Source organism: Corythoichthys intestinalis, chromosome 22 (genome assembly GCF_030265065.1).
Source record: "Corythoichthys intestinalis isolate RoL2023-P3 chromosome 22, ASM3026506v1, whole genome shotgun sequence".
NCBI lineage: Eukaryota > Metazoa > Chordata > Actinopteri > Syngnathiformes > Syngnathidae > Corythoichthys > Corythoichthys intestinalis.
The window spans coordinates 7,993,876-8,009,644 of NC_080416.1; the positions used below are offsets into that span (position 1 = coordinate 7,993,876).

A 15,769-nucleotide genomic window follows, 5' to 3' on the forward strand; every position below is an offset into this window, starting at 1 on the left:
AATTTCACCAAAGGAGGCACCTTTGACAAGAGACCTGCCCGTCAGAGCGTCGGCCAGCAACAGTATTCTCATGCGGCAATCTTCCGAGACATCTGACGATCACAAATCCCTCAACGGAACAGTGCAATCCCCCACAAAAACCCGTCTGGACAACAGCGTCATCTTCGGAAGTTACAGATCTTCATCCACAGATCAAACACAGGAAAACAACAAATTCCATCGCCCCGTGTTCCGCTCCGGCTCGCTTCCGGATTTGGGTTTTTCTCCCGGCCCTCTGAAGGAACTCGGAGAAGTCGGCGGCAGCACCACCACAGACTCATCCTCATCAGTGTCATTATCATCATCTCGCTTTGAACGCTTATCTTTCCTCTTGAATTCCTCGTCTTCTTCGTCCAGCTTGTCGGGCGACGACCACAACACTCGAATGAGTATCCCCCCGCTGCAAAACATCACCTCATCCAGTACCGGACCTACGCGTGTTCTCAGCCCCACCAGTTCTTTGGATAATCACCGGCTGTTCCCCAGCATAGAGTCCACCTCCTACTCCAAGTTTGGCCAGACAGTCGGTCAGGGAATTGGCACGAGTACGCCAAGTTCACTTAGTACCCCTTCTCTGCAGAGGAGCTTCAGCCAGGATTCCTTTTTAGTGGGAAGCCAACACAGTTCGCTGATCGGCAGCAACCTGCTCAGAACCCCTCAGATCCAAAAACCGGAGCCGGAGAGGAATGTAAAATATCGAGCTTTCCCTGACGCCTATGTGAGTATGACTCTATATCTTGCCACGATTGTCCCTTTCAGGGACCACTATAGTGGACAGCTATTCAAAAGTTGACACTTAAGACCATAGGTTGCCCGGTATGGGATTTTCAAATGCCGATGCTAATACCGATATCTAAAAAAAAATTTCAGCCGATTGCCGATGTCCAAAGCTGATTTTGTAAGACGATATTGGAGGCCAACACTTCTTTTTTTAAATTCGTAGATCAGTGGTCTCCAAACTTATTCCAAATAGGCCCGCAGTGAGTGCAGGACTACACACCAACAAAATAAGACGACACCTTTTTACCAATCTGGTGTGTTACAAGTGTAATCAGTTGATTGCAATCAGTTGATGCTTGTTTTAGCAGAAACCTCATTGGTTAAACTGTCTGTGCTCGATCGGTTGGAACAAAAACCAGGACCCACATTGGCTCTTGAGGACTGGTTTGGAGACGTAGACTATGAGAGGCAATTTTTTAAAAAATGTTTCAAAGTTAGAATGGTGACTGGAGATTTAAAGGATTAATTCGGTCTTGTGCTACCAAACTAGCAAACGCAGCACTTTTTATTAGGGTTGTACCGATCATGTTTTTTTGCTCCCGATCCAATCCCGATCGTTTTAGTTTGAGTATCTGCCGATCCCGATATTTCCCGATCCGATTGCTTTTTTTGCCCCTGATTCAATTCCAATCATTCCCGATAATTTGTCCCGATCATATACATTTTGGCAACGCATTAAGAAAAAAATGAATAAAACTCGGCCGAATATATACATTCAACGTACGGTACATAAGTACTGTATTTGTTTATTATGACAATAAATCCTCAAGATGGCATTTACATTATTAACATTCTTTCTGTGAGAGGGATCCACGGATAAAAAGACTTGTGACTTTGTATATTGTGACTAAATATTGTCATCTAGTGTATTTGTTGAGCTTTCAGTAAATGATACCGTAGCCATGCCCAAATGCATGATGGGAAGTGGAACCATGACTGCGTAGTGCTACCAATTGATATATCTTCTCTGCTTTGGGAAATAACATAAGGTGTTAAGAAAAAGATCAATTGCTACCTTGCTTCCCTACGTTGCTTCCCATGATATTTCTAATCGTAGGGAGAGGGATTGTAAGGCTTTAGGCAATTAAAAAAAGGCTCGAAAGGCTGCCAAAATTCACTCTACTCATTTTGCTCTGCCTTTTATCTCTCTATATAGGTAAAACGGCGCCATTACAGATTGAGCGCGACAATGCGTGAGTGGGTCGTGCAGTGCATGCATTAATTGCGTTAAATATTTTTACGTGATACATTTTTTAAAAAATTCATTACCGCTGTTATTGGGATAAATTTGATAACCCTACCTTAAGCCTAAAGACTCTGGATGGGTGTAACATATTATTTCTGTAATATTAAATACAATTAGAAATCGATTTAATTAAAAAATATAGTATTTATTTAAAAAAAGGCATTGCCGATATTTTTTTGCCGATTCCGATACTTTGAAAATGACGTGATCGGACCCGATCGATCGGGATGCCGATCAATCGGGGCATCTCTACTTTTTATGGTTAATCACACTCATCAAGAATAGTACATTATTTTCAAATAATTACACCCACCAGGACGTCATGACGAGATGTAAACAAGTGAGAGTGAGCGTTAGAGGATGCTCGCCATGCTAAAGATAATGCTAATGCGAAAGCTACGCTAACGCTACGAGTTACATTGAAAGTGTAAGAATCACTCAGTAAACATATTTAAAGACTAAAGTAACATTGCATGCTAGAATTAAAAAAAAAAAAGATCTTATTTACAATACCGTATTGGCCCGAATATAAGACGGGGTTTTTTGCATTGAAATAAGACTGAAAAACTGGGGGTCGTCTTATAGTTGCGGTCTAGACGTTTTACCCATTCACAACCCTAGGTGGCGCCAGATATCATTGAAGCGATGTTCTGACATGATAGATTTCAGCTACTCTCAAGTTTAACCAGTTTGCATTATTTTATTGCAATGTTTTTCCTTATTCAGATTTGTTTCAGGACTACAGTTACAGTTAGACTTCACTTCACTTTCACTTAATGCAGTTATTGAAATGTTTTTGCTTTATCACAATAGATTGGTTTATTTACACTTCAAAAACCAGAAGCCATTCATTTACTTTCAAATGTGATTGCACTTTAGTTTACATATTTAAATGTTCAGATATTAAAATTTGAATGAGGCAAAATAACATGCTTTTTCTCTCAGATATATTGTTATAATCGTTTATTTTCAGATGTACTGTAATTATTTTCTGTATAAAAATTAATTTGGTGTTCAAAAGGTCTTTTTTCAAACTTGAGTCTTAAAAAAGAGACCAATACGGTATTTACAAAACGGGCAAGCCTGAAGCAGGCTGCCTTAAAGCTGCTGCAGGGTCCTTCCGGGGTTCTACCGTCAGTCAGCATCAGCCACAGCTGCCCACACAGATGCCAGATCAAAATCCTTCTTTATTTTTCTTTGTTAATCGGCCGATGGCCAATGTTGGAAAAAAAAAGTGCATATATTGGCCCGACAACTACTTAAAACAAGAAATGTCCAATAATGACTTGATATCCCGATATTACCCAACTCCAAAAATCCAATACCGATGTAAAACCAATATACGCTGTCTTGGACTTAAAGCATACTAATTATACTTTGACCTAAAACATATTATGGCTGATTGTATTGTGATGCCCAACTGGATGCTTTAATCATGATAATGCTAACACAATAAATACCAAGCATCTTAGTTTGGAGACATCTAATGGTCAATAAGCATAACTGCTGTGCTAAGCTGTGACCAGCCCTTTGAAGCCAACCTGCATATTGGGCCAAAACCAATATCACCTCAAAATGATTTTATCGGATAATATTATCGGCTACCCGATAATATTGGGCAACTCTACTTAAGACCTTTAACCCTGGAGCAGATGACTGTTTGATTATTTAGAATAACTTAAATATTAGCAATTATCATTATATTAGTTATAAAATCATGATCATGTACATTTTGTAGAATTTTTTTTATAATCAAGTACATTTATAAATTAATAGAATGTCATTAAAAACTGAGTTAATGAAATTAACTTAGTCATTGCATGACAATGACAGACATCCAATTCATGGGATGGATGCACTGGGAGGACTGGCTGTGCATGCTCATCTTTCAGTGTCATTGACGGCGGTAGACGTCCAATTTATCCAGAACGTTAGTTCATTCAGCCCCCCTCGTCTAAATGGGTTGGATGTCTAGCGCCGTCAATGGCAGCCAATGAGTAGGTTAGGCGACAAATCGACAACTAATCATTCATCAAATTAGTCGACAACTTTTTGGATAATCGATGAATCGTTTCAAGATGTGTTGACCTAAATTTTTGGTCAAATCCATGTTTTTTAGCCTCTGTAAGTAAATATTGTCTTTTATAATATAAATAAATCATGACTAACCCTAAATTATCTTTCTTTTTTAATAAAAAAAATAAAAAGGCTGTGAAACGATTAAAATTTTTAATTGAGTTAATCACTGCTTTAAAATTAATAATTCGTAATTAATCGCAATTCAAACCATCTAAAATATGCCATATTTTTCTGTAAATTATTGTTGGAATGGAAAGATAAGACACAAGACGGAAATATACATTCAACATACTGTACATTAGTACTGTATTTGTTTATTATAACAATAAATCAACAAGATGGCATTAGCATTATTAACATTCTGTTAAAGCGATCCAAGGATAGAGAGACTTGTAGTTCTTAAAAGATAAATGTTAGTACAAATTATAGAAATTTTATATTAAAACCCCTCTTAATTTTTTCGTTTTAATAAAATTTGTAAAAAAATGTCAATCAAAAAATAAACTAGTAGCTCGCCATTGTTGATGTCAATAATTACACCATGGTCATGGTGCTGAAACCCAATAAAATCAGTCGCACCCAAGTGCCAGCAGAGGGCGACAAAACACCAAAAAAACACAAGTAACAAGTGGACATGACACTGTGCTGTCATTTTAATCTGTTTGAGCGGGGCAGGTTGAATGTGTCAAATATTTTAACGTGATTAATAAAAAAACATTAATTACCGCCCATTAACGTGATAATTTTGACAGCCCTAAAAAAAAACAAAAGTGATCTTATTTTTGAGAATGAAACAAAAAAAAAGACTGAATATTCTTATAAAAAAAGTAAATATAAATATTTTGATTTCTGTAGTCTTCGTATGAGTGCTCCCAGTCAACATGGATTGGACGTCTAGCAAGGTCATAGGCAGCCAGCGAGTTAATCCACTATCAAAATAATCAGTCATGGTTCAGTATTATTGTTACGTTGACACACTAATTTACTGACCCAGGAATTGGCACTTTTAAAACATTGACACCTTGGATAAAGTCTCCTACTACAGGCGCAGTAACATTGTTGACTTATGCTGCTTAGTGCTTACCCATCATCCATTGCGCATGTTAGTCATCCAAGCCAAATACAAGGTTTACAGTAGGTGACCTCATACTCTATGTAGATTGTTTGTGCAGCTACTCAAAGACCCCTTTGTTTTGCATTTGTGTCACTGTAACATTGACATAATTTGCATACCATTGTTAAGTTGTAGTCCAAATTCCAGTCACACCCAACACAACAAAATTAGAAGTTTTTTGTTGTCGTCGTGGGATGATAACTTGGCATTTTTTGCGATGGCGTGGCAGAAAATGGGTGCGCGTTAAAACAAGTTCTTGCATGCAAGCTGTTATAAGCATTACATCTAATATCTTGATCTGTTAATCATTTTTATTGCTTTCACATTTCGTATATTTCACTTGGAAGCTTGGGGAACTTGCAAAGCAGCAAAACAAGACTTTAAATATGGCGTACGTGCAAAAGGAGTGCCGCATTCTGTTTAAGCTGCTGTGCCACTGCTGGCTTTTATAGTCGTGTTTGCATAGCTTAAACTAGCATCTGCCGAGTAGCAGCAGTTTAGCGTGGGTCAAACTATAGATGTGGCTTTCGATTATAGGACAAATTGAAAAAGCAAATGACTTGTCATTCGGGTTGGTAACCTCTTGGTACGATACGACTCGCGATACAAAGCTTACTAAAACGTCTCACAATATGGCGATACAACGATTATCGATACATTGGTTAGGAAATCATTCTAGGATATTCCACAAAACAACTCATAAACAGAAAAACAAGCTATCTTGAGCCCCTCCCACTTCCATGGCGCTCACTGGGAGCCAATGCCAGGCAACGAGATACAGTATTTTCCGCACTATAAGGCACATCGGAATATATGGTGCACTTTCAATGAATGGCATATTTGAAAAGTGTTTTTATAAATAGGGCACATTGCATTATTAGGCGCAGTAGTAGTAGTTATTGGGGTTCCACTAGATCAGTGCTTCTCAATTATTTTCTGTTACGCCCCCCCCCCCACGAAGACGTGAATGCTTCACACACACCCAACTCTCTGTCACCACTGTAAATAGTAACATTGTCTCGAAAATTATTGTTATAAGTACACCTCTTTATAACATTGTCTTTTTTGTATTAAAGGAAAAGAGTAATATAAATCAACTTAGAATAAAGTATACCTTTATTAAGATTGTTTTGTCTGTAACATAAAAGAGTTAGGGCGCATCAATTTGCCTGAATAAAAAAGTCACTTCCAAACTGAAAAAATACACTCAAGGTACATTTTTTGACCATTTGATACTGAAAAATAAAACTTTATAAAAATCGATCAATTATAATAAATTCAAATTAAACGACAGTGTCATTGGACAGAGGGACAGTCTTTATTTTTGCTGCAGGCAGTATCAGCTCCTTTGCTATGGTGTTGGGTTATTTTGCACTGAGCATGCTAACAGTGCATGCTGGTTTACTGCTGGAATGTTGACAAAGAGGTACGATTCCTGGCGGCTTATCAATGTGATCGGGTTCTAATGTATTTAAATGAAGTTTTAATTGATTTGACTTCCCGCTGTCTGCTGCAAACATTTATACACACAGTAAACAGACTAGTCTTTACTCGTCTCCTACTGTATTCTTTTCTGTGTGCTCTTATTTTGTTAAAAAATACTTTGCACACTCTGAAAATGAGAGCGCCACTGCCACCCACTGGGTGGGTGTAGAAGTACACTTTATTCTCATATGGTAAAAAAAGTGTTTCCCCCGGGGAGTGGGGGGGTCACGCCCCACGATTTGAGAAGTACTGCACTAGTTGAATCCGCGTTAAAAGGAATGTCATGCCATGATAAACTAATATTGAACCAAATATAAGGCGCATCAGATTACAAGGCGCACTATCTGCTTTAGAGAAAATTGAAGGCTTTTAGGTGGAGCTTATAGTCGGGAAAATACGGTAATTTTGGGCCATTTCAGGTTGACCCAGATTGAACCTGTTGATTTTCACTTACACTCTATTGATTTTGGAGCAATTCAGGGTCACTTCCTGTTCTGTAACCCAAATTCAACAGGAAGTGACCTGGGAATCTCCCTAATAAATAAGCACAGACTCAAACTTAACCGTAAGTGACTTGTAAATGCCCTAAAATGAACAGAACATAAATGCCTAAAAAAAATCGGAAAGCGTGACTGTGAATGCTGCCATTTCAACGGAACGAAAATTCATTCGCCCAACCCAGTTTTAATGGATGTTTTTTTTTTTTTCCTTTTAAACACTGACACCTTTTTAAAACGATATCTCAATTCTTGGGATGAGCATATCGATAACCGTTTATGCATAAGCAGATTTTAAGGGGGGGCCAGGGGGTCCATGCCCCCCTGGTGGCCGAAAAGTGTCATTGCATATAATACAGTACGTATATATAAAAGTTGTAAAGTAATAAAACTGAGAATGAATGAACAAAAAAACATTATTATGGGTCGAAATTATTTTTCGAGCACCTTTGACAGTCGTTTGCATATAATTTAAAAATATATATATACAGTATATATATTTGAGAAAAATATTTTTTTTAAATATTTTTTTTCTTTGATTGAAAATATTTTGGGGGGATTAAATGATTGAGACACAAATGTCCTAATCATAATATGGCCCGAAAACAAAAAGGATTTCTTCAATCAAAAAAAAAAAAAAATCTTTTTCAATGAAAATTTGAGTGTTCAAATGCAAATTTTTCAATCACAAATATTTTTTCGCATTCAAGAACTTTTTTCTATGATTGAAATTTTTCATTTTTTGATTGATTTTTTCTTTTTGAAAATATCTTTTTTTTTTTTGAAGCAACTTGTTTTTTTTAATTGAATAATAAAGAGAAAAATGTCCTAGCCAAAATGTGGCCCAAACACAAATCAGCATTACTTCAATCAAAAAGTTGCTTCAATCTAAAAAAAACTTGACTTTAATAAAAAATAAATAATAATAAATAAAAATTAATCAAAGGCAAGGCAAATTTATTTATATAGCACAATTTAACATAAGGCAATTCAAAGTGCTTTACATCACATGAAGATCATAAAAATCACATTTAAATCAATACAACGTAAAAACCAAGACAATCGAAATCGGAAATAAAATTATACATAAAGATCGCATTTAATCACAAATAGAATAAAAATAAATAAAAAGAAAAAAAGGCTGTCACATGCATTTTTTTTTTTTAGTTTCAAATTTATTTTTGCATTCAAACATTTTTTTGGTTGAAAATATATATTTTGATTGAAGCAACTTTTTATATATATATTTTTTTTTAATTGAAGCAACTTTTTTGTTGATTGAATAATAGAGACAAATCTACCACCATATGGCTCCACCCAGGGGATACAATTTTTGATTGGGGTAACTACATTGTCACGACACCGGTGGGGTTACCAAATTCAGTGGATGACGATCTTAGCAAAAAGTATTGCCTAAGCAACCTGATTTAGAATTCCCCTTAAGAATGATGGGAAACAAAAAAACGCTCATTGTCAACTTATTATTTTAAATATTATTGTAAGTTAATTTTATTGCTGACACTGTGTTTTGGGGTCATCAACATGTTGTGCCCCCCTTGCCCCAAAAGTCAAACTCCGCCTATGCTTTTATGATGCAAATTATCCCGATAAATCACCATTTCGATATTTTGTCAATCATCTCATTGAAGTGCAACGAACATCTAGTCCATTTTTACTGGCAGTGATCAATTTTTGTTGAGTCTACCTTTCAGGATTCTACAAGATTTGGTTCAAAGTTATAAAAAAGAAAAGAGATTAAATTTAATTCATTTTAAATAAATGTCTCACTTGTAGACATACAATCCTTTAGAACTGGCAGGGCTGGCAGCGAATGAACGGCGTCTATGAGTTAATTTTAGATTGGTTGTAGGTTAATCTAAGATTGATAGAAGATTAATTCCAATCTTGAATGCAGATTAGTCACAGATTTATCTAAAATTAATCTCAGATTGGCTGTCAATTAACTTCAAATCGGTTTGGGTTTGAGCTAAAACCGGTTGTAGATTAATCTCTGGTGTGCTGCGGACTAATTTTGCAGTTCAATATCAAATTAGTTTTAGATTAATTTCATTTCGTCCGTATCTTGATCTCAGATTGGCTGTAGATTAATCACAAATTGTTTTTTTTTTTTGTTCGTCTCAGATCTTTTTGGGGATTGATCTCAGATCGGCCGTAGATTAATCTCAAATTGGTTGTATATTAACTCTTTCAGTACCATTGAAAATGGTAGACGTCAAATCATGTGGCTTTTTTCATCCTTTTGCTGTGAATTTCGTTTCATCACTTGCGGACATCCAAGCCATTTGAATTATTCTTCATTCACCCCGTTCAAATAGATTGGACATCTATTGCTGTTCATGGCAGCCAATAAAATGATTACCACAATTGGTTGTTCGATTATTCATGAATAATCGAGATCAATTTGGGAAAATGAGTCGAGGTTTTGTCATTGACAGCCCTAAAATGGTCAGATTGCAATACAGTGAGTGTAGTTGATAATACAACCTCTAATAACCCTTAAATAACTAGCTAGCTAGCTTTCAGGAACTGTGGAATCTGCAGATTCAGCAGAAATGACTACCGACGTGTAGCGACTCAACAAACATAATATTAATTAAAAAAGTCATCACACTTAACGGCTAATCCATTTTGTCAGATGTCAAGTCAACTTGATCAAATATTAACGAGAGCTTGACAAACACAAAAGGTGGGGTGTGGCCGCGTGTCATAGACGTAGAAGGATAGCTGAAATGGGTGCGGAAGGTAGAGGAAACATAGTCGTGTGCGCTCACGCCAGCTGTCACTGATGGTTTTGAACGCATGAAGATGTTTACAGAATGTCCTCAAAACGCAAATTCCAACAAGCAGGATGTTGTAAATCCAATCTTTGTTTGTTCATTCATGCAGTTTGCCCAAAAGACTTTTCAAAATTGCGTGACATCCCCAAGCAAAAGATGCCATGCCTATACAGTATGTCATGAAATATCTTAACTGACTTGATCAAACACATCAGCGTGTGGGCGTGTAGGCAATCATCTGTTCAGGAGGCCATTAAAGACCTTTGTCTTTGCAAATCCAGAGACATTTTTTTGCTGGCGTTTCCTTTACACCTGTGTTATCCATTGTTTACTCCTAGTCAAAATGGATTGGACGTCTGTCGCTGTCAATGGCGGCCAGTGAGCTGATTTATGAAATAATTAGGGCTGTCAAATTCGTGTTAACGGGTGATAATTTTTTTTTTTCAATTAATCACGTTAAAATATTTGACGCAATTAACGCACATGCCCTGCTCAGACAGATTTAAATGACAGTACTCTGAAATGCCCACTTGTTAATTGTGTTTTATGGAGTTTTGCCACCCTCTGCTGGCGCTTGGGTGCGACTGATTTTATAGGCTTCAGCACCCATGAGCATTGTGTCAGTAGTTATTGAATGGCGGGCTACTAGTTTATTTTTTGATTGAAAATTTTACAAATTCTATTGAAACGAAAACATTAAGAGGGGTTTTAATATAAAATTTCGATAACTTGTACTAACATTTATCTTTTAAGAACAACAAGTCTTTCTATCCATGGATCGCTTTAACAGAATGTTAATAATGTTAATGCCATCTTGTTGATTTATTGTTACAATAAACAAATACAGTCCTTATGTACAGTATGTTGAATGTATATATCCATCTTGTCTTACCTTTCCATTCCAACAATAATTTACAGAAAAATATGGCATATTTTATAGATGGTTTGAATTGCGATTAATTGCGATTAATTAATTTATAAGATGTAATTAACTCGATTAAGAATTAATCGTTTCACAGCCCTAAAATATATATATATATATATATATATATATATATATATATATATGTACCCCTCACATATCATTCACAGCATTGACAATCTGGATTATTGAACAACTTCAAAGGCATCCATGTTGAAAGTATGGTTGTTGTGTTTTTTTTGTCTACATGACAAGCTGTCATTATATCATTCCTGTTTAACCTGATGCCTCGCACTGTTACGCGCGCTGATAATGAGTGCACTGCTGCACTGCAATGAATGAAATCACTGTACATTTGACTGTTTACACACGGTCCCTTATACATTAGTGGAATGTTTGGATATGTCTAATTTGAAGGTTTGTCAACACAAGGCCTGATTTTTGGTATCGGGTATCACTCAAGTTAGGACTGAATTGAATTATGCATTGAGTCAGTAAACTTGAATTTTAGTTTGAAGATTTATTTTTTTTTTCCTGTTTTATCAACAATCATGTACCGTAAGCACCTGATTATAAGCTGCCACCCTCCAAATATAACACGAAAACTGCATTTTTTCATAGATAAGCGGCAGCTGTCCTCACTGTAATATGAGATATTTACACTAAAAGATATTAACCGGCAACCCGTTATTTGACGGGCGGGATCATAAGACTTTCAAAAGGCCAAATGAAACACCATGAAGCTTTGAAACAATTGGCTGCAATCATTTGGCCATCACTGCTCCCTTTGAGGAGATAGTTAACCTCTACTGCCACCTGCTGTCAACACTGTTGTCATCCAACATGCCTCCTAGCATGCATTGCAGCGTTACAGATGTAACAATCAACATTTATGTTCTGTGCTAATTATTTCTTTCAGTTACTGTTCTAGTTCTTTCACTAATTGCTAGTTATGGTATTTGATAACACTTTATTTGACAGTGGCGCCATAAGACTGTCATTAAAACATCATAATTATGACATGACACTGCCATGAGCATGAATAAATGCTTATGACGGATGTCATTTTGCGTCTTTCAGCAAATTATCTCACTTTTGAAAGGAAGTAAAAGATCCGAGCTGGATATGAATGGAGTTAGTGACATAATTTGCTGTCTTATGGCAGTCTTATGACCCCGTTGTCAGAAAAAGTGCTAACTATTAACCCAAATAAATAAACACATAAGCCGCACTGGACTATAAGCCACAGGCTTCAAAAAGAAGGAAATAAGTAGCGGCTTATAGTCTGAAAATTACGGTTTGTCCTAAATGACGTTTAAATTAAGATTAATGCATACAAACATAAGTGTGTTTATTGGTAGTTAGTAAAAGAGGAAAATAGACTTCCAATCTATTTTAACTGGGAGGGGCTGGAAGCAATCATTCTTTCAGTTAAAATGGATTGGACATCTAATTCTGTCAATGGCAGTCAATGGGTTACGCTATGCGAGGTCACAAAACAAAATAAATAAAATTCCAAGCACAGAATACATATGGGCTACACTTATTAGAATTTATGTCTTTCATCCTTTTTCAATGTATTATACATTTTTAATATTTTTTAAATATTACATTTAGAATTTATTGGTCTCATTACTCATGGCTTTTTTTTTCTCTTTGCGTTTTTAAATTCTTTATTTATTAGTATTTAAATGATTTCTACCCCCCAAAATGGATACTCCAATTAATCAAATATATTTGAAATTATTTATATAATTTTTTTTATTGCCCATCTTAAAATACATGCAGAGAACACTAATACTACAATTGTATGTCAGATGGAGGCAGCAAATCAGTTATCGTGGGCTGCTATTGGTCTCTGGGCTGCATGTTTGAGAGAACTGTCCTCTAGTAATGTAATAAAAACAAAACAACAACAACAAAATCATAATTTTTGCATGAAAGGGTTAAATGACCTTTCACATACAGGGTCAACTCTTTTCCATCTTTAATTTAAAACCATCCGACTCTTGATACGGCTTTAACATTATTTCTAGGGCTGTCAAACGATTAAAAAAGTTTAATGGAGTTAATCACAGCTTTAAAAATTAATTAATCGTAATTAATCACAATTCAAACCATCTGTAAGATATGCCATATTTTTCTGTAAATTATTGTTGGAATGGAAAGATAAGACTAGACATGTGCCGGTTACCGGTTTCACGGTTTACCGTGGTGTGAAAACGTCGCGGTTTCAAAACCACTAAAATTTTCCGTCATACCTTAGTACGGTATTCGCTATTTTTCATGTGCCAAAATGCAGTCGAAGTGGCTTAGCGGCAGCGCTCACTCCTTCCCGTTTGTTGCCGTGTGTCAGTGAAGCTATTCTGCTAAACAGCCAGCAAACCCAAAAACAAACACAAGGCATACTTTTCTTCAATTTATTGAGCTCTCAAATCGTGGTGAAATATACAAAATGAATACATTTAAAACGTTGTACAGTTGTATTTTTCCACGTGTGAGTAGGTTCAACAGGATAGCAGGAGCAGTGTAGCACCATGAAAAAGTTTGATTAAAAAAAAACCCCACATTTTCTGATCAAATTCAATATACAAACTAACTAAAACTTACAAAGACGAATGTTAGCCTAGGCTTAGCTGGGAGAGCAGCTTCGTCGAGGTTTTAAGTCTCACAGCAGCTGAGTGAGAAATAAGCTTGAATGAAGGGGACTAAAAAAAAGATAGCGTCAAAGATCGCTAATTGCGAAAAGAGGTCTCACTCCTAATGTTTTTTTTTTGGGGGGGGGGGTTAGATGAAACCTTTCCTCAACAATATTTACATTTTAATTAACTTATAAAACTAACTTATAAATGTTTAACTAACTTATTAACTTATGAATTCTTAATGCTCTTTTTCACATAAAGGCATGACATCATGTAGAGTAGACTATAGTTGACACAGTGGCTGAAAATGGCAAAACTTCACTTGAGCCCCCCCCCCCCCCCCTCAAAAAAAGTCATACAGTATATATATCTTTTTAATTTTATTTAGAAGTGTTTTTACTTTTTTTTTTACAACAATTATTTATTTATTTTTTGTTTATTTATTTTCACATTATATTCATGTTCCAATTTTCAAATATATTCTGGAGGGAAAAAATCCTGTTCAGTGGGGAAAAAAATTATTATTATTTTTTTTTTTTTTTTTAAACCCATACATCTCAAAATTTTGGAGCTATAATTGCAATACTGTGATAGAGTGAAACCGCGGTATTTTTGCTCACGGTTATCGTACCGTCAAAATCTCATACCGGCACATGCCTAGATAAGACACAAGACGGACATAAACATTCAACATATTGTACATAGGTACTGTATTTGTTTATTATAACAATAAATCCACAAGATGGCATTAACATTATTAACATTCTTTCTGTTAAAGGGATCTACGGATAGAAAGACTTGTAGTTCTTAAAAGTTCATTTGAGTAAAACTTAAAGTAATTTCATATTCCCTTGCCCTCGCAAGGGAATACTCAAATACACATGTAGTAGAGGTCCTTCTTAGCCAATTGGATGCCAGGAAGATGCTAAGCAGTAGCCAATGGCGGATTAGCTATACGTAAATTACGTTCGGTAAACACTGAGAGCGTATTTTTGCCTCTCGTATCCTGAAATTTCTTCCGTAACGAGGCAATATTTTCCCGTTGACGTGTGTCTTAACCTGAAAATTCCATTTGTAGAGACATTTTTAAGTAAAGCTACCACTGTACTCACAATTTGTATGTTTTGTCCACAGCTAACCAAAGAAAAGGAACATGGAAAACTCAACCCTCGTCCTGGAAAGGTCAGTCTCTCCTTCTCTACCATTAATGGCGAGATAGATCCAATCCATTTGAACTCTGCTCAAACATATTGGACGTCTTTTGGCATCCATGGGATTTAAAGGCCATCATTCATGATTGGAACTTTTTGCACAGATGTATATTTTCGACCGACCCGGGATGTGCGGCCAGAGAATCGAGCTGCGTAGTGATGTTGTGGATGCTACGTCATGGGAGCTGCAGGAAACTATCTCCATTAGGGTGGTCAGAGGAGGGTATGTCAATGCACATTACTGCTTTTTAAAATGTGACAAAGGGAGATGTCAACTCCACACCTCGCTTCTCTGGAAATTTGAGTTATGTGGTTATTATTTCTAACCAAACCCTTGCATCCGGGTGTGCGCAGGTTGGTCGGAGACTTCCACATGCTTTCAATACTTAACACACCCATGTGAAAAGTCAAAACACACACTGACAGTGTGATAGTTTGCAAAAGTTTGAGGAACTAAAGTAACCTTAGGTGTTATCTCTGCTCTAGGTGGGTTCTTTATGAAAAACGGAATTTCAAAGGAGAAAAAGTGGCCCTGGATGAAGGCGATATTGAGCTCACGTGCCCGTTTAAGCAAGAGGAGGCCGAAGAGGGGCAGCAGTTGAATGGACAGAAAGTTGAAGAAAAAAAGGGTGAAGAAAATGAGGGAGAGACTCAAGCGAAACCAGCCAGGAGGTTTATCATTGGATCGATTCGGAGAGCTGTCAGGGTAAGAGAATGTTGTGTTTCTTTTTGTTTTGCTGCACTTAGAGCAAAAAATATACATAAATATTAGGGGTGTAACGGTACCCAAAAATCTCGTTTCGGTACGTACCCCGGTTTTGAGGTCACGGTTTGGTTCATTTTCGGTACAGTAAGAAAACAAAATGCAAAATATAAATGTGCTAGTTGTTTATTACACACTTTTGTGCTTTCAACAATAGGAACATTAGCTGATACAAAGCTAGAATTCTGCTCAA

At 36.4% G+C, this 15,769-nt stretch overlaps 1 protein-coding gene across 1 annotated transcript in view; it reads left to right on the forward strand.

Moving 5' to 3' along the window:
• crybg2 (crystallin beta-gamma domain containing 2) overlaps positions 1-15,769 on the forward strand; it is a 65,363-nt gene that overhangs the window by 32,439 nt on the left and 17,155 nt on the right. Inside the window, exons 7-10 of the mRNA XM_057828025.1 lie at positions 14-757; positions 14,737-14,784; positions 14,918-15,036; positions 15,300-15,519. Of these exons, the coding sequence (XP_057684008.1) occupies positions 14-757; positions 14,737-14,784; positions 14,918-15,036; positions 15,300-15,519 (1,131 nt within the window). The remainder of the gene's footprint in view (positions 1-13; positions 758-14,736; positions 14,785-14,917; positions 15,037-15,299; positions 15,520-15,769) is intronic.